This window comes from Felis catus, chromosome F2, assembly GCF_018350175.1.
Source record: "Felis catus isolate Fca126 chromosome F2, F.catus_Fca126_mat1.0, whole genome shotgun sequence".
In the NCBI taxonomy this organism is placed as follows: Eukaryota; Metazoa; Chordata; class Mammalia; order Carnivora; family Felidae; genus Felis; species Felis catus.
The window spans coordinates 16,610,629-16,634,662 of NC_058385.1; the positions used below are offsets into that span (position 1 = coordinate 16,610,629).

At 37.0% G+C, this 24,034-nt stretch overlaps 1 protein-coding gene and 1 long non-coding RNA gene across 7 annotated transcripts in view; one reads left to right on the plus strand and one right to left on the minus strand.

The window, feature by feature from the left end:
• LOC123383065 overlaps window positions 1–24,034 on the minus strand; it is a 130,337-nt gene that overhangs the window by 56,382 nt on the left and 49,921 nt on the right. The window lies entirely within an intron of this gene.
• Window positions 1–24,034, plus strand: part of DNAJC5B (DnaJ heat shock protein family (Hsp40) member C5 beta) — an 85,139-nt gene that overhangs the window by 24,750 nt on the left and 36,355 nt on the right. For 3 of the 6 annotated variants that reach the window (XM_045049788.1, XM_045049789.1, XR_006592344.1), the window contains 2 exons: window positions 4,191–4,318; window positions 17,554–17,646. In XM_045049788.1, the coding sequence (XP_044905723.1) occupies window positions 4,200–4,318; window positions 17,554–17,646 (212 nt within the window). In that variant the 5' untranslated portion in view covers window positions 4,191–4,199. Of the gene's footprint in view, window positions 1–1,355; window positions 1,494–4,190; window positions 4,319–11,220; window positions 11,257–17,553; window positions 17,647–24,034 lie in introns of all 6 variants that reach the window. The other 3 variants (XM_045049790.1, XM_019822728.3, XM_019822730.3) reach the window with 3 other exon arrangements.

The window sequence follows — 24,034 nt, forward strand, 5'->3', positions numbered from 1 at the left end:
CCTCCTCTTTCAGCCCCCAAACCCAGAAGTCTTCTTTTCTGTTGATTTATGCAAATAATGGTCAAGAAAGGCAATGGCTACCACGTCTATGCAGATCCAAGGTTAGGCTTACATGCAAGAGCTATAATGGAAATATATGCTAAGTTCTACAGAAATAAATGGTAGTATTATTATCAGCTCAGATTTCATCTTTTCTGTGAAGTTCTCCCTAACATTCTCATTCAAGTTAACCACTCATTTTTGATTTAGTTACCCAACAGACATTTATCACACACCTAATATATCCCAGGGACAATGTTGGGCCTCTGTTGGCAGAAAACAGAATCCCTGTCTTCCAGAAAATTCCTTCATCTATCCTCAGTACTTGTTCAACCTCTAAACAGTAGTTTCATTATTGGCTTACAGTTTTGTATCTCATGTTAGTCTGAAATCTCCCTAAAGACTTGGCCTGCATTGCAGGCTTTGACTAAACAATTGAACTTCTGCTGTGAGTATTACCATAACCTGTTTAAAAGATTATCTTCCGTAACCTGTAAATCCTTTTCCTGGATTAGTGACAGCAAGACCCAAGTAGGAAGGAATCAAAGCTGGTCATGCAGTATGATACTCACAACTGTGGAAATTGTGCATGTTTTGTTAAAATTGATTTTAGGACCATCTGTTGATTTATGGGAGCCATGGCATCTGAGAGATGGGTGAAGAGTGAATACATTTTTTCCCTCAAATTGAAACTATTTCTTTGGAATGCTGAATACAAAGATAAATAGATAAAACAAAAACAACTATTTGTCTTATTTTTATTTCTTCTTAGTGTTCCTGAATAGCTCTCCACAAACTTTCTTTATGAAAGGGTCTTAAGATAGATTTATCACTGCTCCTTTTATCTGTACTAGTAATGTTTACACAATATATATAAATGAATCTGTTAGAATATCTTAGTATATTATTGTTATTTCCCCCAAAGTATTAATTCCCAAGTATCAGGAAGCCACATTCACTTTAAAGGATGAGTAGGTGCAATAATTTAAGATTAGCCTCCTTTGGAAGTGCTTGGGGAAGCCCTGGTGGTGTTTAATTGAGAGAGTACATGACACTTAGGAATTTTGGTTAACAGTGACCAAAACCTAGTTAAAATATGCTCAAAAGAAAAAACATGTGTGTAAATTTGGGTATGGGGAGGAATTTTATTGTTTCCATCTGAGGAAGAGTTGATTGACAAGCTGTGGGAGTGGAAGAGTTGCAAGTGCACCCTGAAACAACTAGAACCACGGGATTGAACTCTACTGGCTCTGTCTCCCCATCTTCTTAGCCACTGCTCCTTTTCTTCAAATCAGTTTCAATTTCTGTCATTTCAGGCCAGCCAACAATACCTAAATTTTACATTTTACTGATTTTACCATCTGTGAGATTGTCCTATATATAAAAAAATGCTAGGGGAGGACTCTGATTGGTCTGCCTTGGTACCCACTCTTGGTCTACTCAACTGAGATCAGGTAAGACTGAGGCAAGTGTCAGGAAAGGCATATGTTGCAATGGGGACCTAAGCATTCCTCAGAGAAAGGACAACTAGTACACTAATAAGTAAAGTTTGCTACAATGATCTATGGCCCAAATTTCCCAAAAAGCATTTGTTAAGTTGGCTTAGATGATCTCTAACTCCATATCTTACAGTCCTAAAATTTCAATCATTAGTTGATATATTCTTAGTTTGTGACTCTGGGGATCTTGCTAACCAGTGACATCTTAAAATCTCAGAGAGACAAGTAGGATGACTGTGGCCCTACTCCTTGTCCACAAAGCCACACAGAAATCCCTATCTTCCAAACCCACTCATTTGTGGCATTTAGTATGACTTGTAGAAGCCTACTGGTTGCCTTCATTCCTGGCAACCACAGGTGTATGAATGGTGCAGAGCATCAGTATCCTGAGCATATCTCTGTGTGGTGGCAGTAGGACAGAGGAGACAGAGAAGGAAGTAGGGAGGGTGTCAGTTACTCAGGCAATTATTCCTTCAATCGTAAATAATCAGCTGGTCTGTGGTTGCAGGATAGGGCTGACCTGTCAGCCTGGAATACAGAGATGAATGGCATACCCCAAGTCTTGAATTGCTTACTCCCTAGGAAGTTGTAATGGGTAGACAAGAAAGGTAAACTAGCACAGCAATGAAAATAAGTGCTATAATTTACTGAATGGCTGCCAGTCAGTATGAGCATCAGTTAGATTTTGTTTTGTAGCTTGCAAAGTAAGGATTCCTTTTCCTCTTGGTGAAGGTCCTTGGGTGAACCAGGAATTTGGGAAGAGGCTCCTTCTGGCCTCTAGGGACACTCTTTTCACAGGTTGCTAATTGAGGAAGGAACAATGAGCTGTGCCACAAAACAAGCATTTGTCCTTGGTGCCTCTAGGCAAGATTTTTGCCTCGGTCTTCCTTTTCTTTCTTTTTTTTTTTTTTTTAAGTTTATTTTTTTGAGAGAGAGCGCAAGTGGGGTAGGGGCATTCACTCCTACAGCACTTGCTGTACAAGGCCCAACGCCAAGAAATGGACAATGATTTTCAAGGAACTTCTAGTCAGGGGAGCTTACAATCTAAGTAGCTTTTATTTTCCTTATTTTGTTTTTGTGGCAAAATTTAACATTTACTCTTTGAACTGTTTTTAAGGGTACTATTTAGTGACATCAAGTACAATCACAGTGTTTTCTAATCATCACTACTATTTCCAGAACTTCTTCATCATCCCAAACAGAAACTCTATGCCCATTAAATACTAATTCCCCATGTCCCCCAGCCCCTAATAACCTTTATTCTACTTTGTGTCTCTATAAATTTACTTATTCAAGATATCTCATATATGAGGAATTATACAATATCTGTCCTTTTGTAACTGATTTATTTCACTTAGTATAATGTTTTCAAGGTTCATCTGTGCTGTGGCATGTGTCAAAATTCCATTTCTTTTTATGGCTGAATAATATTCCATTGTGTGTATGTACCATATTTTCATTCACCTGTTGATGGACATTTGGATTGTCTCTACCTTTTGGCTATTATGAACAATGGTGCTATGAACAATGGTTTATGTCTTTGTTTCTTTTTTTTTTTTTCAACATTTATTTATTTTTGGGACAGAGAGAGACAGAGCATGAACGGGGGAGGGGCAGAGAGAGAGGGAGACACAGAATCGGAAACAGGCTCCAGGCTCTGAGCTATCAAGCCCAGAGCCTGATGCGGGGCTCGAACTCACGGACCATGAGATCGTGACCTGGCTGAAGTCAGACGCTTAACCGACTGCGCCACCCAGGCGCCCCAAGTCTTTGTTTCTTAATATATGAATACACTGAATTATTACAGCAACTCCATGATTTTAGGCACATTTCTATCTCCAGTTTACAGATAGGGAAGGTCATGCAGCTGGTCATGGCCAGGCCAAATCGACTACAGTGCACTCTCAGAATTACATACTGAGCTGCTTTTAATAAAAGTAGTTATCTTTTTCTATCCTGTGATGTGGGCTTTATTATCCTTTTATAAATGGAGGTTTAGAGAGATTAAGTGGTGGATACAGGTATGCCTCCAGCTATGCTTGCTTCTCTTCACCTTCCCTAGAGCCAAAGCATGGCAGGCAGATGGCTCCTTGGGTCAGATAGCCCAGCCCCTTCTTTATAACCATAGGGAAAGGATCTATCTCAAGTGCAAAACCCATGAGCACTGTGGGGTCTTTGGCATCCATAGCTGCAGAGAAGTTCTAACCTGGCACTCAGATGATTTTTCCCCCTGATATTTATAAAAGTTGTCTTTTATTGTAAAATGGAAGATTATTTCCATTGCCTAGCTAAATCGGGAAAACATACATAAAAGGAGCTATGCAAATTCTGGCAAACAAAAAAATCTACATATGCCTGACCTGTGAGGATTCATTTTCAACAATTCTGAACTAGCTGGGTATTTAGATTACATTTCTAACCATGTGGACAAAGCCATATTCCATTTGCATGGCTGCCTATAGCCTTTAACACCCTGACTTGAAGCTCCACTTTTGGCTCTCCTAACCCTTTTCTCCTCTTCTTTTGTGGCTGGCACAAAAATGTATTTCAGATTGTCATTTTACAAAAGGTTAAAAATAAACTATCTCTTCTTTAGAGAGTGGGATCCAGTATGCATAACCTTCATGGCTATTTCCCCTCTTTGTTTTACAGCCTGAGAAAATGGCATGTAACATACCTAACCAAAGACAGCGGACTATGTCTACATCTGGAGAAGCTCTATATGAAGTCCTTGGTCTGCAAAAGGGAGCATCAAATGAAGAAATAAAGAAAACTTACAGGTACAGAGGAAGTTCAATGATGACATTTCTTATACTACTAGTGATAGTTATTTTGTGATAGGCATGTGCTCCCAATTAAAGACATAAACTTCTTGCCAAAACCAAGTCATCGGTGTTTTGAACCTGATGTTCCCTGTTCTACAAAATAGGCAGTTAGGAATAGACAAGTGTGACACTGACTTTTAAAAAGAATGCTCTCATGATTTGGGGCCTTAGGAAACAGAAGCCTGTGTTCTAGGCCTGCAGTGTCAGAGAGAGAGAGAGGTCACGGAGAATGACCAGAAGTTTTAACTTAACCCAAATGATAGACCATCATGGAATCTGGTAGAGGGATTTAAAAAAAGCTGGAGTGGGGGGAGCAGGGAGGGAGGCTTGTCACTATTCCTGTATTATACAGTATGCTTTTCAAGTCTTCAATTTTGATTTTTCATACCTGATCTTGTTCCAAGTTAGCTATTTTTGGGAAAAACTCAAATATGTTTTTCTTTAAAGCTCCAAGGAATAAAAAAAAAAGTGTTGATTACAAAATAGTTTACTTACAGCACAAAATTTGGAAATTACTCAAAATGAAGACAATAACATTTATCCATAATTCTATCTCTAGCAGTAATTATTGATATTTTGTTTTTTTCTTGTTTTTTTTTTTTTGTCTAGAAAAAATCAGATTGGATTCATTGATACCCTCTATCTTTTCCAAGGTTCTATCATGAAAATATCTTGGTATTATTAAATATTGATTTTTTTAATGACCGCAGCCTATGGCTATTCTGTAATTATTTTATGAGATATTTTTTGAAGTTTAAGTTCTTTTAATTTTCCCCATACTTAATATCCCTGTACACAAATCATGATGCCTATTTCCAAGTATTTCATTATTTTCTTATTGAGGAATAAAGATCTGCCTTTAGAGAGAAAAAAATAAATGAAAATATAAAAGAAAGTTTCTCTTGATTTGACTTTGAATTAGGTTTTTAAAACTTATTGTACTTTATTTGACATATTGCAGTTTAGAATTTTTAAGTAGGCAAATTTCCTTTGTGGATTTTGTTTTATTTGTCATGTTTAAAAAGCCACTCTCAATTACAATAAAAATACTAACCCATGTCTTATTCCAGTACATTTATAACTTATTTTTATATTAAATCTTTGATCCATTTGGAGTTTATTTTGATGTAAGTAATGAAGGTAGGAGTCTAGATTTATTTTTTCACAAATCACTAGCCCACCAATATTTATTGTTTTCACTGTTTTTACCTACTGATGGGAAATTCTTTGGCTTTGGATTGGAACCTTCACCATGTGCTAAACTGTGGTACCTGAAATGCCTTCAAGAAGCATGTGCTGGAGAATAAATGACAGAGGTGAAATTGCCATTTGTATCCAAATAGTTACATGAAAATGGTCAAGGAGTTTAATCAAAGTCAATATCAATCTTCTAGTTTACATTTCACTTAAGGTGCTGGGGACAGTAAGTCTTCGCTGTTTCACTGCTCCCCAGAGTTATTTAGGAGTGTGCCTAGGAGCTGCTCAGCCTCCTGTGGGTGGAAACCCATAGCTGAGAGTTACTAAACTTGACCCTTAAGGCTTCAGGCTGAGACACTATGCTGGAGGTGGGGGCTTGGAATCAAAGCAATTGCACGGCAAGCTTACTACCTCTAAAGATGCTTCCCAAAATGAGAAAAAAAGTGATATCTAACTACCTTGTAAACTTTAAAACCCACTTTACTTTACAAATGTGACTTTAAATTGCCTCAATTAATTTTGTAAGCTAAAATTTCAGGTCATATCCTAATTAAGGCACTAATTACGCTGAGTTGTTTGCAAGTTTAATAATTACAACCTAAAGTCTTTTCATGTAATCAGCGTCTTGCTATTAATTTTGTTTTAATGTCATACAAATATCATTTTTTTCAGCTGATTAAGGTGATAGTATGCTGCCAAAAGCATCTACTTCTATCTAAATTACACATTTGTATTCTGCAAGTTATTCAAAATGTATGAGCAGGCTGAAAATCCACTGAGAACATTATTCTTACATTTAGAGATTGGGATCAAAGCAGTCACAATACAGTGAAATTAAAAGTCAGTGAAAGTTGGGGTGCCTGGGTGGCTCAGTTGGTTAAGGGTCCGACTTCCGCTCAGGTCATGATCTCGTGGTCCGTGAGCCCCACGTCGGGCTCTGGGCTGATGGCTCAGAGCCTGGAGCCTGCTTCCAATTCTGTGTCTCCCTCTCTCTCTGACCCTCCCCTGTTCATGCTCTGTCTCTTTCTGTCTCAAAAATAAATAAACATTAAAAAATTTTTTTAAAAAGTCAGTGAAAGTTAATAAAATTACAAATTATTGAATCCATACATTGCTTGACCACTGTTGCAATTCTTGGTTGTGCCCCTGAAAGCAAATCTGAATTAGAAGATTTCCTTCTTCTTTTACGTTTTATTTTTGACTAGATAATATATTAATCTGATTAAAATGAAAATATGCAAGCACATATACAAAAAAGAGTTTCTCTCCTGCCTCATATTCCCCAGATTCCCTCCTCAGGGAAGGCAATTTTTGTGTACCTGTCTAGAGAGATTTTAGGCCTATATAAGCTTACATAGAGACCTTCTGATCTGAGCAAAATGATGTAGACTTGTTTGTCTCTGCTTCTTCTTGCCAAGCATAACTAAAAGCTTTGGAAATAACATAAGAGACAACTAAAAGGTAGAAGGAGGAAGATGAATTAGGGACCAGAGGACCAAGGGAACAACACAGTGGCATGGCATTCAAGAGAAAGTAACCCAGACCCAGCCTTTCCTGACACCAAATCTAGCAAGAGAAGGCGGCCAAATAGCTTTATGCTTCCTCCAAACTGAGTAAGAGTCCTGCCAATAATTCTAGCCTAGAGGAAATAGCAAGGGGAACCAACTAAATGTTCCCCTAACAATAACCCACCAAAGAACTTTCCCACCAGGTAGAGACTCCCCTCTCCCAACCCAGAGACTCCACTTGACAGGGGACATTAGCAAGCAGGTTCCTGCCACTACAAGCACCCAGTCCCAAAAGTGCTTCTTGTCTCTGCAGGCTGGAGATTCCCTTCCCCCACCTAAAGGCACCAGGCCACTCATCTCGGAAAGTTCCTTCACTTTCTCAACTAGTACAAACAAGTACCAGTGGGGGTCCCAGAGGCGGGAGAGAAACCAAGAAGACCAACATAGTACTATCAAGTCTCTGAAAATTAGACTATCATTGGAACCACAGCCCATAAAAAGTAGGCTATAACCAATATGTTAAATCTAAACAGAGTAACGGTCTGTTAAAATAAAAAATTTAAGTAGGACCCAGAGTCTCCTCACTTAATAGCCAAAATGTCCAGATACGATTAAAATCATTTATCATACAAAAAAATAAAACAAACAAGAAAATCTCAACATGAATGAGAAAAGATAATCCTCTGATTCCCACACTGAGATGAACCAGAGATTAGAATTACCTGACAAGCAGCCATCATAAGAAAAATTCAACAAGCAATTACAAATGCTCTTGAAACAAGTGAAAAGGGAAAATTTCAGAAAAGAGGTAGGAATTATAAAAAAGAACCAATGAAAATTGTAGCACTGAAAAAATAATAGAAATAATAAAAACGACTGATGAGTTCAGTAGCAGAGTGCAGCTTACAGAGGGTAGAATCAGTGAAGTTGAGGACAGATGCATAGAATTTACCCAATCTGAACAACAGAGAGAAAATAAACCAAAAACAAACAAGCAGGGCCTCAGGAACCTGTGAGACCATAACAAAAGATCCAACATTTGTAACATTGGTGTCCTAGAAGAAGAGAAAGATAATGGGACTGAAAGAACATTCAAAGAAATAATGACTGAAAATTTCCCAAATACAACAAAACATATAAATCCACAGATCAAGCAGCTAAGTGAATTAGAAATAGGATGAATTCAAAGAAATCCATGCCCAGACACATCGTAATTACACTTCTGAAAACTAAAGACAAAGAAAATATCTTGAAAGCAGCCAGAAAGAAACAACACATTACCTATAGGGGGACGCCAATTCAAAAGACAACAGATTTCTCATCTGAAATAACAGAGGCCAGAAGAAGTGATACACTGTTTTTCAAGTGCTGAAAGAAAATTACTGTAAACTGCAAATTCTGTATTTGATGAAACTATACCTCAGGAATTAAGGGGAAATAAAGACGTTCTCACATGAAGGAAAACTAAAAGAATTTGTCACTTAGCCAGATTTATTCTTCAAGAATGGCTAAAGGACATGTTACAAAAGAAATAATAAAGGAAGAAATCTTGCATCATTAGGAAGTAAGAAAGAGCAATGGAAAGGCAGAAATATAGGTAAATACAATATACTATCTCCAGAAATTTTCTAAATTATATATGACAATTGGCACAAAAATTATAACACTATCTGATACTCAAGACAATGATATTTAAAAGTGGGGAGGATATGGAAACCTAAATGAAAAGTTTCTGCACTTCACTCAAATTGGAAAACATTGCTATCAGTAGAATGTGATGAGTTGTATATATATATACATATATATATATATATACATATATATATATATATTCAACCACTAAGAAAACTATACAAAGTAATACACTTCAAAACACTATAATAAGGCTCTTCAGCTCTGGGAGATTTCATTGAGGTTCTAGCCACCAGATTTCCAAGGATGCCCTTATGTACCCAGACTCCCAGCCCTGAATAGTAGACTGTGGTGGCTCAAGATGCATCCCTATCATAGCCCTAAAACAAAGCTACCTGATTGTGTTCTCTTTAGTAACTTGAATGAGGTAAATATAGTTCACCATTCTACTGCTGCTCAGCAAGCACTTCAGGTGTGTAATTAGATCCTTCTTTTTTTGGTACTGACTGACACATAAAAATCCTTCACTCCAAATCCAGTAGATTGTTGATCTACACATACTGTTACCCAATTATAATGAAGCCAGGAAGGCTGATCAGAGCATGTAGCATGTAGTATGTCTAGACTCTCTTAGATTCTTAATGACTTCATAACAACAAGTCTAGTTCATTATTCAACAAATATTTATTGAGCACTGTTTTAGGCACTGAGAAAAGTGCAGTGAAAAAAGATGAAATCCCTACATTCTTGAAGCCTATATTCTGGGCTGGGGGAGTAGGGAGGCCTAAAAAATAGCTAAATAAACTATACAGCTTAGTAGATATTGGCCAGTACTATGGAGAAAAGCGAAGCAGGTAGTATTGATTTTAACACTAAAATCCCTCTGTTGCAGTGCATTTTAAGTATAAAGTAGCAGTTAAGAATGTAGGGTATGAAGTCAGAAAGACCTGGATTCAAACCCTTTCTCTTAACCTCATTTTATTCATAAGTAAAATGCAGATAACAGTACTGACCTCAGAGGGTTGTTAGGTTTGAATGAGGTGATACATGTAAAGTGTTTAGCCAAGTTTTGGGACACAGTTACTGGGCGTCACAAAAAAATACATAAGGCATCAGAGAAAAAGGCCTATAGAATGGCATTCTTCAAAGTTAGCTGGGGTATGAATACAAGGAGACTCTCCAAGGAATATGTGTGTGTGTGTGTGTGTGTGTACGCGTGTGCACGCTTCCAAGTGCATGTGTGAGAGTGTGTGCATGTGTGTATGTGCATATGGGTGACTGTGTGTTTAGATTCTGTGACATTTAAATTCTAGTGAATACATTTAAAAGAGTGTTAACAACTATTTTATTTTAACATGTTAATGTCTGTAATATGCTGAAAATTACACCTTTGCATCTGTTTTATCTTACAAAAAATTTAGATACCAAGTTAAAAATGTTGAAGGGACAATTTCTCAAAATTACTTTAAGGAACACATAAGCAAAAAATTAGAATCTAATTGAGAGAGAGAGAGAGAGAGAGACAGAGAGAGAGACAGAGAGAGAAAGAAACCTAAACATCATACCCAAAATGATTACAAGGAGCCATTTAGGTAAATTTGGGAGAGAGGCCTGAGGGCCTTCCCTGAGGCCCTTTGTAGGTCCGATGTTGTTCAATCAGAGCATAAAACCCTCACAGGTTGTGAAATTCACTCTTCTTTTCTCCCTCTCACATTCCATGAATTCCCTGAGGTCAGGCATTATGTCTTGTCTTCCACTGCACTTTTATTAGTTCTAGCTAATATTTACCAAATTCAAAAATGCTTTGGTCAACAAAATGATTTTGCCTGTGGTATATGTCTGTGTCTCTTTAATTATATTCTCAGCTTCTTCAGGACCATTTCTCAAGGGTTTTGTCACCTAGATGAACAGGGAGTCATTCACTGACCCAGTAAAGAGAGGGACAGCTCACCAAAGAAAGACCATAGTTTCAGATTGGGACACGGTGCATTTTTTTTATGGCTATAAGACCTTCAGGTAAAATGTAGTTAGGGGATAAAAAAGGGAAAACTCTGAGAAAATAGAGCCAGGTATGTAATATAGAGAATGTGAGTCTTGAGTATTCAAAATCTCACATGCAGCTTAAATGTTAGTTTCTATTTACACTGATGTGTGCATTTTTGTAACAAGATTAAGTTACAAGATTAAGTAACAAGTTAAAAATGTTGAAAGGACAATTTCTCAAAATTATTTTAAGAATAGATTAATATGCCCAAAAAGGAAGCCACCTGGTTCTTCTAGTGTTTTGGGGACAAGAGCCTAGCAATGTGCTAGCCTACTAGATGAGAAATCAGACAAAGATCTAGCCCTTCCTTAGCCCCTCAGAATACCACAAAATCAGAGTGAGCTAGTTTTATACATTAGCACCTGGGTTTCTGTGCTTCATGAAAGTGCTGAATTTATCCTTGTTGATGAGGTACCAAATATCCTGGTTCACAGGGCAGCAGGGACTTGATTTTTCTATTGCATTCAATTTCACAGGGAACATTCTGGAAATCATCCTCCATCTCTGAAGAGGTGAGTTCTCGGAGTAGACCAACATGAGGCAAATGTTATGTTCACAAGAAGCAGGAAAGTGTGTCATTTCCATAGTGATCTATGGCAACCTCAATCTGTGGTGCTCTTATCCATCTTTATTAGCAATTATAGGTCAAAACAGAGGCTGCTTATGAATAAAGTGTAAATGTCAGGGGAATGCATAGCTAATAGAAGAATTGTAAATATTTACAAGGCAAAGTGATGATTCAAGCTCACAAGATAAACTGAAATTAATCTCTATCAGTACTAATTTGTTTCCTGAATTCTAAAACCTTCCACTAAAAAGAAGAGTATATGAGGCTATGTCAGTTATCTTTCAGGTCAGGGGCATATCCTCCTTCTCCCATGGAAAATCTACTTGGTCCTCCCAGTTCTTCATGCAACTTCATTTGTTCCTAGGCACTACAATCATTATGATCAATGACTTTTCTTTCCATTCATTCATTCAATGACTATTTGTATTGGATACTTATTTATATTATACTATGAGAAAATGAATATAAATATCTATCTATATATCTGTAACTACCTGAATACATGTAATTTGTACCACTTAAAAATCTTACCTTATAAAGAGTTAGACTTAGTAAGGTTAAAAGATATATACAGAATGACAAGCAAAATAAGGGAGACTGTGGTGAGTAAAATAGACTGACTTGAGTATAGAGTTCATATTAATCATTTAAACGAAAGTGAATGCTTCATTCCATCATTCATTCTTGTCCTAGGTACTGTGCCAGTATCTATAAGGAAATCATTGTCACTGACCTCATGTAACTTGAGATATAATGCAGGAAACAGAAATGAATCAAATGTTGATAAAAATTAGTATATAATTACCAATGAGATAAAATATTTTGGGGGAAAAAAAGCATTGCTCCATGAGAATTTATAACAAAGAAGCTAATTTGGGACTCAGGAGTATGGAAGTCTTCCCTGAGAAAGTGAATGCAGTCTTTCTTCACTTATTCATTCTTTTTATCTTTTTGCTCCTCTGACTGGATAATTTCCAATGTCCTATCCTCCAGGTTGCTGATTCTTTCTCCTACATGGTTGAGTCTACTTTTGAACTCTCTATTGAATTCTTCAGTTCAGTTACTGTATTTTCAACTCTAAGCTTTCTGTTTGGATTTTTTGATGGTTGCTATTTCCTTGTCAAATTTCTCATTTTATTCATGTGTTGTTTTCCTAATTTTGTTTGTTTAGGTTTTCTTTTAGTTCACTAAACTTCCGTAAAGAGATTATTCCAAATTCTTTGACCATTCATAGATCTCCATTTCTTTAGGATCAGTTATTAGAACTTTATTAGTTTCCTTTGATGGTGTTATATTTACCTGATTTTTCATGATCCTTGATTCCTTTCTTTGGTACCTGTGCCTTTGAGTACTGGGATTCCTATTCCAGACTTTACAGGTTTGCTTTGGCAAAAACAGTTTTTCACCAGTCAACTAAGTTTGAGTGTATCTGCTGATGATGTTTTTGAGCAAGTGGGGCCTCCTATTATGGCCTATTTGGGGGTAAAGCCACTGTCTGGACTCTGAGGACAAGCAAGAGGGTCTGTGCCACTGGCTAAGAACAGCTGAATGGGACCATTGGCTTGGTTTCCTACCCAATCAAGGGGTGTAGAATAGGCTCTGCAGTTGTCTGAGTTTTCTGGCCAGGCTTACTAAATGGTCAGGACTGGGCATTGTATTCAGTGGTAGATGGGTTTATGAATTAGCTTCCCTGACCTGGCAGAGCAGCAGACCAGGGCTCAGGGCTTATACAGCTCTTTTGGGGGCCCAAATCAAGCCTGAGTGTGCACTGAATTCCCTGGTTATGTAAGGCCACTGGTTTTGCTCCACAGATGATAGAAGTTTCAGGGTATGTTCCCTGTTCAAGTGCCACTGTACAGAGGGCTATTGAATGTACTAGGCAACTTCTGTGTGCTCTGGTTAGCTTCCTTGGTAGGACAGGCTGAATGCTATATTTAGTGATGAGCAGGTCTATGAATTAGATTTCCTGAACAGGCACAGTAGGGGGAGTAGCTCTAAAACTAGTACATTTCTTTGTTGTCTTAAGTCAACCTAAGCTCCCCAAGCTCCCCGGCCAAACAGGGCTACTGGATTTACCCTGCAAACTATTGTCTCTGTCTTCTCTTCTCTCTGCTCAAATGGTGCTAGGCTGCACAGCTTCAAGTTGTTGCTGGCCCTCTGGTCAGATGGGGCTGGAGAACTTTCTCCACAAGGTGTGGGGTTATATCTCAGCCCCCTTGCTGAGACAGGTGGGAATGGGAGTGGATGATCCAGGCTCCTCTCAATTTCCCAAACAGACTCTAGTTGAGAGAGGCCAGGTACTACCCTTAGCCTTTCCTTTCAATTAATATGCCTGCCTGTGCACAACACAGGAAGCCTCCATGCCTGGTACTGGCATTGCTCTGCAGGTGATCAGCTCTGCCTGTCTACTTCTTGGCTCGAGTGCCACTGGGCTACACAGCTTTCAGGAGTTGTCAACAGCCTTTCTGATCAGATGGGGATGAAGGCACTCCCCACAGAAAGTGAGGCTGTGACTCAGCACCCTGCCTTGGTAAAAGCAAACCAATCTCTAGGCCTGGCAAAACTCCTCATTTGAGGATCCAAATCAGGCAAATCTGGACCCTGCCAGGTTCCCTGGTCAGAGTGCACCCCCAACTTAGTTCTGCAGATGAGCAAAACTGCTGGTTAGGATTACAACTTGGGCACTGCAAGTATGAACTCAGTCTCCCAAGTTCTATGTGCTGGTTGTTGTAATTCCCTTACTCCTTCATCATTACAGTAAGATTCCCAGTGCCTGGGCCCCAAAGAATCCCTTGCAATACTTGTGATTCAAGACTAGAGGAGAGCTCCTATAAAGTGACCTACAAGGCTGGGGGAGATTGGTTGTCTCCCCCTGGGTTCTCTTCATCCACTGGAGGAACCTGAGGCTCAGGGAGACCTCTCCACTTGGGGTTGTGCTGTCTTAGGGAGGGGGCAATGTGGTTAATGTGTAACCACTTCTCTTCCCTTCTAATGAAGTTTGTCTTGGTCTGAGGTGCAGGGGAGTGCTTCAGCCTCACCCCCATGTTCTAGGATTCTCTCAGTGTTGTCTTTTTTTTAAAATAGATGTTAGTAGTTGTTCTTTCAAGGGGAAGTGAAGTCAGGAACCACCTAAGTCAACATCTTGGTGACATCACTTCTATACTGCCTTGATTTTATTACAATTTACACCAATTTCTTGAAGGTAATTTAAAAAAAGCCAGAAAGGCAAGCCCAAGAGCCACAATGAAGCAATGATAACAAGAATAATAAAAATAACCAATATAAATGGAATACGTATTATGTGCCAGGCATTGTGTTCAGTGATTTGTATTCATTTTTCTATTTAATTCTCACATCTCTAGTGTAGGTACTTTGTTATATTCATTTTACAGTTTTCTCAACCTCCTATAAGGGTAAGTTAAGTAGCTGTCCAAAGTTACACAGCAGTACATAGTGGAGTTAATACTGGCACTGGGTTGTCTTACTCTAGAACCCACTGCTTTCAATTACTACATCTTTGATTTTAGAACAGCTCCCATGAATCCCAAAGATTCAAAGACCAGATTCTGAGTGATGAGTCATTCTGGAAAATGGAGTAAAGGTTAATGTCTGAGAAGAAAGTCTAGGGATGAAATTCAGGATTCTTATCCCCAGCTGGGATTTAAAGATGGAAGTAGGGAGAGGAATCCAGAATGAGCATAGAGGTTTAAGTTACAAACAATGTGGGTAAGTGGGTCCACTATTGGCACAGCCTGGGAATGACTGTACATCCCAGCTAATATGATATCTGTCCTCTCACTAGACAGAGTAGCTTTTGGTACTGACAGCAAGGTTCTGTATATTTAATAGTTAAAAGAGTAAGATCTGCCAAGGAATCCTTATAGGTCATAAGGTAAGGCAATGCACCTTTTCCTGGCAATACTATTAAGTCCAATTGCTTCTTAAGTCATCTGTTGATAAACTAAAATCATGTCATCATTCAGCATATGTTACCTTCCAATATTCTGCACCTTTAGCTATGCCTGATGGACTAAGTGCTTAATAAATAACTGATAAATAAATGCATGAACAAAATCATAAATGAGAAAAAGCAATGTTTGTCTTCTTGTGTGCTTTAGCAATGGGCATTGAGCCAAATAATCTCATATAGCAATTGAAAGAAATTACATGAACATAAATTAAAAAGCAGGGGTATGAAGGTACAACACTGTTAGACTTCATTAAAAATTGTTAATCTATTAGGTACCAAAATATTCCTTAAATCTTCTTAATGTCTATCAGTATTCTCCTAACAGAAGCATAAATAATCCAAGTATACTTTCAAATGAATATGTTTTCCATACACTTCAATACATTTTACTGAAATTGGTATAGATATTAAAACTATCAGTAGATGATTATGACAGTGAAAGTGGTGGAATAAGGAACTCTAAAAGTCAGCTCTTCCATAAAAACAACTAAAAATCTGAAAAGAACTGTCAGAATCAAACTTTTCAGAATCTGGAAATTAACCAAAAGCCTATGGCAATTGAGCTGTACTTATATATATATTTTAACATTAACTATTGATAAGAATGGTGATTTTCAGGGCATTTTAGGTTGCCTTAGTCCCATACCCTGCTTCTCAGCTCAGTGGTAAACTTGAAAATAACTGCTAGCACTCCCAGTAAGAATACTAGTAGTGGTACCAGAGGATTGCAAAAAAACCTAATTTTCAAATAATTATCATTTGTTAATCTGTGTGGGCTCTCTGAAAAACCCACTCAAAAGGCTTGTCTTTTCTCACCTAAATCAAATTGTGTCAGCACTAAAGCTGACATGAGAGGGCAGGGGGGATATTTGTTGAAAATATTTATAGGAAAATTTTTAGTTATTGATACCTGAGGTAATGGATAACAGTTGGCACAACAGTAAACTTACTAAAAAAAACTTGGGAGAAAAGGCTGAGGAATGAGATGTTTTGGGGAAGTAGGGCTTTGAAAAGTTCTGACATATCCCAGGGAATCTAGAAGCTCCTCACCTGCTCACAGGTGTGCACACACTCAGGAAAGACCGGAGAAAGAACTCAAGAACTAGGGTTGCCTGGGGGGCTCAGTCAGTTAAGCATCCAACTTTGGATCAGGTCATGATCTCATGGTTCGTGGGCTCGAGCCCCACGTCAGACTCTGTGCTGACAGCTCAGAGCCTGGAGCCTGCTTCAGATTCTGTGTCTGTCTCTCTCTCTCTGTCCCTCCCCCACTCAAGCTCTGTCTCTCAAAAATAAATAAACATTAGAAACAAAGATAGGTATATATATATATATATATATATATATATATATATATATATATACCTAACAATGTATATATATTGATAGGTGTATATATATATATATATATATATATATATATATATATATATATACCTAACAATGTATATATATATATATATACCTAACAATGTATATATATATATATATATATATACCTAACAATAAAGCCCCAAAATGCATACAGAAAAACCTGATGGAACTAAAGGGAGAGACAGATAGTTCAACAATTGTAACTGGAGACTTCAACACCTCACTTTCAATAGTGGACAGAAAAACTAGGCAGAAGATCAGCAAGGAAACATAAGACTTGTACAATACTATAAATCAACTAGAATTACTAGACATCTATAGAACACTCTACCCAATAATACAAGTACATGTGGGATATTCTCCAAGTTTAACAATGTTAGGCCACAAAACAAGTATCAATAAATTCAGAAACATTTAAGTCAAACGAAGTATGTTCTCTTGTCACAATGGAATAAAATTTGAAATCAATAACAGAAGGAAATTTGCAAAATTCAGAAACATGTAGAAATTAAACAATACACTCCTCAATAACTAATGGGTCAAAGAAGAAATCACAGGGTAAATTGGAAATACTATGGGATTGATGAAAGAAAAAACATATCATACCAAAACATATGGGATGCAGTGAAAGCAATTCTCAGAAGGGAATTTAGAATGGCAAATGCCTACATTCAAAAGGAAGAAAGATCTCAAATAATTTAAACTTCCATTTTAAGAAACCAGAAGAATCACAAACTAGACCAAAAGCAGGAGGGAAAAAAGAATAGTGAATATTAGAGTGGAAATAAATAAAATAGGGAATAGAAGAATGAGAAAATCCACAAAACCCAAAACTGGTTATTTGAAAATACGGACAACATCAAAGTCGTTGCAAATGACAAGATTTTCTTCTTCTTCCAGACTATGGAGAGAGCACCAATGTCCATCAACTGATGAATGGATAAAGAAGATGTGGTGTATATATACAATGGAATATTACTCAGCCATCAAGAAGTATGAAATCTTATCATTTGCAATGATGTGATGGAGCTTGAGTGTATTTTGCTAAGTGAAAAAAGTCAAACAGAAAGACAAATACCATATGATTTCACTCATTTGTGGAATTTAAGAAACACAAAATATGAATATATGGGAGGGGGAAAAAAGAAAAGAGAGAGAAACAAACCATAAGAGACTCTTAAAGATACAGAACAAACTGAGGGTTGATGGAGGGAGGTGGGTAGGGGATAAGCTAGATGGGTGAAGGGTGTTAAGGAGGACACTTGTTGTGATGAGCACTGGGTGTTGAATGTAAGTGATGAATTACTGAATTCTATTCCTGAAACCAATATTGCACTGTATGTTAACTAACTAGAATATAAATAAAAATTTGTAAAGAAAAAAAGAAAAAGATATTCCATGCTCATAGGTTGGAAGATTTAATACTGTTAAAATGTCCATACAACTGAAGGCAATCTACAGATTCAATGCAATACCTATCAAAATTCCAATAGCATTTTTCACATAAATAGAACAAAAAATCTTCAAATTTGTTTGGAAGCACAAGAGATGCATAATAGCCAAAGCAATCTTGAGAAAGAAGAACAAAGTTGAAAGTATCATGCTTTGTGATTTCAAGCTATGTTTACAAAGCCTATAATAATTAAAATAGTGCAATATTGGCATAAAAACAGACACAGATTCATGGATACAATAGAGAGCTCAGGAATAAATCCAGGCACATATGGCCAATTAACTTACAACAAAAGAAGCAAGAATATACCATGGGGAAAGAACAGTCTCTTCAACAAATAGTGCTGGGAAAACTGGAAAGCTACATGCAAAAGAATGAAACTTGACCACCATCTTACACCACACACAAACATCACCTCAAAATAAATTAAAGATCTGATTGTAAGACCTGAAATCCTAAAACTCCTAGCAGAAAACTTAGGCAGTAAACTCTTGGACATGGATCTTGGTGATGCTTTCTGGATTTGTCAACAAAAGCAAAAGCAACTAGAGCAAAAATAAACAAGTGGGACTACATAAAACTAAAAAGATTTTGTAGAGCAAAGGAAACCATCAACAAAATGAAAAGTCAACTTACCTAATGAAAGAAAATATTTGCAAATCATATGTCCACTAAAGGATCAATATCCAAAGTTTATAAAGAAAATGTAAAACTCAATAGCAAACAACCAAACAATCTAATTTAAAAATGGGAAGAAGATCTGATTAGATAATTTTCCAAGAAGATCTACAGATGGTCAACAGTTATAGGAAAAGATGCTCATCACTAATAATTGGGAAAATGCAAATCAAAACCACAGTGATATACTAATAACAAAGTAGCAGAAAGAGAAATTAAGAAAACAATCCCATTTAAAATTGCACCTAACAGCCTCCCCAAATCTAGGAATAAACCTAACCAAGGAGGTGAAAGACCTTTGACAACTATAAAATCTTGATGAAAAAACTGAAGATGGCACCAAAAAATGGACAGATATACATGATTATGTATTAGAAGAATTAATATCATTAAAATGTCCATACTACCCAAAGCAATCTACAAGTTGAGTGCAATCCCTATCAAAATACCAACAGAATTTTTACAGAACTAGAACAAATAATATTAAAATTTGTATGAACTATAGACTCCCAAATAGCCAAGGCAATCTTGAGGAAGAAGAACAGAGCTGGAGATATCATAATCCCAGATTTCAAGATATACTACAAAGCTGTAGTAATCAAAACAGTATGGTACTGGCTCAAAAATAATACAACATAGAACAAAATAGAGTGCCCAGAAAGAAACCCATGCTTATATGGTCAATTAATCTATGACAAGGGAGGCAAAAACATACAATGTGGAAAAGACAATCTCTTCAATAAATGATGTTGGGAAATTAGACAGCTACATGCTAAAGAATGAAACTGGACCATTTTCTCACATCATACACAAAAATAAACTCAAAGTGAATTAAAGACCTAAATGTGAGACATGAAAGCATAAAACTCCTAAAAGAAAATTAGGCAGCAATCTCTTTGACATGGACCCTAGCAACACTTTTCTACATATGTCTCCTCAGGCAAGGGAAACAAAAGCAAAAATAAACTACTCATATGACAGCAAAATAAAAAGGTTTTGCACAGTGAGGGAAACCATCAACAACATGAAAGGGTAACCTACTGCATGGGAGAAGATACTCACAAATGACATATTGGATAAGGGGCTAATATCCAAAATATATAAATACTTATGCAACACAACATGAGAAAACAAATAATCCAATTAAAAACTAGGCAGAGGGCCTAAATAGACATTTTTTTCCCCAAAGAAGACCTACAGATAGCCAACAGACACATTAAAAGGTACTTAACATCACTAATCATCATGGAAATGCAAATCAAAACCACAATGAGATATCATCTTATACCTGTCAGAAAGGCTAGAATCCAAAACACAAGAAATAACAAGTGTTGGCAAAGATATGGAGAAAGACAGCCCTTGTGCACTGTTGGTGGGAATGTAAATTGGTACAGCCAATGTGGAAAACAGCATGAAAGCTCCTCAAGAAATTAAAAATAAACATACAGTAAGATTCGGTAATTCCACTACTGGTATTTATCCAAAGAAAATGAAAACAATAACTTGAAAAGACATGCATCCCTGTTTACTACAGTTATTTACATTAGGCAACATTTGGAATCAATGCAAGTATGCATTAATAGATAAATGGATGAACAAAGCTGTAATCATCAAGACAGCATGGTATTGGCACAAGGACAGACACACAGACCAATGGAATAGAATAGAGACTCCAGAAATGGACCCACAAAAGTATGGCCAACTAATCTTTGACAAGCAGGAAAGAATATCCAGTGGCAAAAGACAGTCTCTTTAACAAATGGTGCTGGGAGAACTGGACAGCAACATGCAGAAGAATGAAACTAGACCACTTTCTTACACCATTCACAAAAATAAACTCAAAATGGATGAAGGACCTGAATGTAAGGCAGGAAACCATCAAAACCCTAGAAGAGAAAGAAGAGAAAGCAGGAAAAAATCTCTCTGACCTCAGCTGCAGTAATTTCTTACTTGACACATCTCCAAAGGCAAGGGAAACAAAAGCAAAAATGAAGTATTGGGACCTCATGAAGATAAAAAGCTTCTGCACAGCAAAGGAAACAATCAACAAAACTAAAAGGCAACCAACAGAATGGGAAAAGATATTTGCAAATGACATATCGGGTAAAGGGTTAGTATCCAAAATCTATAAAGAACTCACCAAACTCCACACCCAAAAAACAAATAATCCAGTGAAGAAATGGGCAGAAGACATGAATAGACACTGCTCTAAAGAAGACATTCAGATGGCCAACAGGCACATGAAAAGATGTTCAATGTCACTCCTCATCAGGGAAATACAAGTCAAAACCACACTGAGATACCACCTCATGCCAGTCAGAGTGGCTAAAATGAACAAATCAGGAAACTATAGATGTGGAGAGGATGTGGAGAAACGGGAACCCTCTTGCACTGTTGGTGGGAAGGCAAACTGGTGCGGCTACTCTGGAAAACAGTGTGGAGTTTCCTCAAAAAATTAAAAATAGAACTACCCTATGACTCAGCAATAACACTGCTAGGAATTTACCCAAGGGATACAGGAGTGCTGATGCATAGGGGCACACGTACCCCAATGTTTATAGCAGCACTTTCAACAATAGCCAAATTATGGAGAGCCTAAATGTCCATCAACTGATGAATGGATAAAGAAATTGTGGTTTATATACACAATGGAATACTACGTGGCAATGAGAAAAAATGAAATATGGCCTTTTGTAGCAATGTGGATGGAACTGGAGAGTGTTATGCTAAGTGAAATAAGTCACACAGAGAAAGACAGATACCATATGTTTTCACTCTTATGTGGATCCTGAGAAACTTAACAGAAGACCATGAGGGAGGGGAAGGGGAAAAAATAAAGTTAGAGAGGGAGGGAGCCAAACCATAAGAGACTCTTAAAAACTGAGAATAAAATGAGGGTTGATGGGGGATGGGAGGGAGGGGAAAGTGGGTGATGGGCATTGAGGAGGGCATCTGTTGGGATGAGCACGGGGTATTATATGGAAACCAATTTGACAATAAATTTCATATTAAAAAAACTCAAAAAAAGAAGATGTACTATATATGTATATATATTATGGTATATATGTATGTATGATATGATGCATATATAATGTGTATATAACATATATGTATATACATATATAATGGAATATTACTCAGCCATAAAAAAGAATGAGATCTTGTCATTTGCAACAACATGGATGGATCTAGAGGGTATTATGCTTAAGGAAATAAGGTAGAGAAAGACAAATACTGTGATTTCACTTATATTTGGAATCCAAAAAACAAAACCAAACAACAAACAAACAAAAAAGAAGCAGAAATAAACCCCTACAGAAAATGAACTGATGATTGCTGGGGGAGGGGGGGGGCGGGGAAGGCATAATGGGCAAAACGGGTGAAGGGGAGAGGGAAGTACAAGTCTCCAGTTATGGAGTGGATAAATCATGGGAATGAAAGGCACACCACAGGGAAATAGTCCATAGTATTATAACAGCATTGTATCATGACAGGTGGTAGCTACACTTGTAGTGAGCATAGTGTAACATACAGAGTTGTCAAATCACTGAGTTGTACACTAGAAATTAACATAATATTGTTATGTAATATTGTGTGTCAAACACACCTCAATAAAAAATGTTTAAATCACAATGAGATTACTTTGTGCCTATCATAATGGCTAGTATCATAAAGACAAAAGATGAGTGTGGTGATGATGTGGAGAAAAGGGAACCCTTGTGCATTGTTGGTGAGAACGTAAATTGGTGCAGTCACTATGGAATACATTATAGAGAGTCCTCAAAAAACAAAACAAAACTACTACATGATCCAGCAATGCCACTTCTGGGTATTTATCTGATGGAAATGAAAAAACTAACTGGAAAAGATACATGAACTTCTATATTCACTGCAGCATTTTTTCAATACCCAAGACACGGAAACAACTTAAGTGTCCATTGATGGATGAATGTATAAATAAAATGTAGCATATATATACAAGGGAATATTGTTGGGCTATAAAAAGGAAGGAAATCCTATCATTTACAACAATATGGATGAGATTTGAGGGCATTACACTAAGTGAAATAAGTGAGACAGAGAAAGACCAGTACTTATGGTCTCACTTATACGTGAAATAGAAAGAAAAGAAAAGAAAAGAAAAGAAAAGAAAAGAAAAGAAAAGAAAAGAAAAGAAGAAAAGAAAGAAAGAAAGAAAGAAAGAAAGAAAGAAAGAAAGAAAGAAAGAAAAGAAAAAGAAAGAAAGAAAGAAAGAGCCCTAAATACATAGATACAGAGAATAGATTGGTGTTTGCCAGAGGTGAGGGGTAGGGGTGAAGGTCAAAAGGTACAAACTTACAGTTATAAAATAAATAACTCTTGTATAAAAAAATAAAATAAACAAAAGGAGGCTATACATGTTTAATAAAGACCAAATTGCCATAACATGATGGTATGTGTATGCAATGCTATGCCATAAATATTGCACAATATATTTAACTACCATGGAGGGGAAAAGCATCAAATAATAATAGTATAATTGCATTCCAAAAAAGTTGCCAAGAAAGTGTTAAATAGCTTTGAAGCTGACAATTCAGTAGTATATTTAAAAAAAACAGAAAACAAAACAAAACAACAAAAACAAAGTTCTATTTAAATAGCCAAATTCATAGAAACAAAGTTAGAATTATGGTTTCCAGGGGTTAAAGGGAGGGGGAAATGGGAAGTTGTTCAACAGATACAGAGTTTCAGCTTTGCAAAGTAAAAAACTTCTAGAGATCTGTTACACAACAACAGTAATATAGCTAATGGTACTGATCTGTACACTCAAAAATGATCAAAATAGTAATTTTATGTTGTGTGTGTATTTTTTTACCACAATTAAGGAAGGAAGGAAGAAAAAAGAAAGGAAGGGAGGGAGGGATAGAGGGAGGGAAAGAATTTAAGAAAGGATGGGAAGGAAGGGAAGGGAGGGAAGAAGGAAGGAAGGTAGAAAGAGGAAGGAAAGAAGGAGGGAAGGAAGGAAGGAAGGAAGGAAGGAAGGAAGGAAGGAAGGAAGGAAGGAAGGAAGGAAGGAGAAAGACAAAGAATCATGTGTCAAGTAGAATAGCAGCAAAACTTCAAAACCAGACTTTGATGCACAGCCAAATCAACTTTGGAGCTTTTGTAAGCATACAGATGTCCCAGACCTACAAAATTAGAACCTCTAATAGTAGAGCCATGACACATGAGTTTTTAAAAACAACATCCCATTCACAGATGATTCTGAGC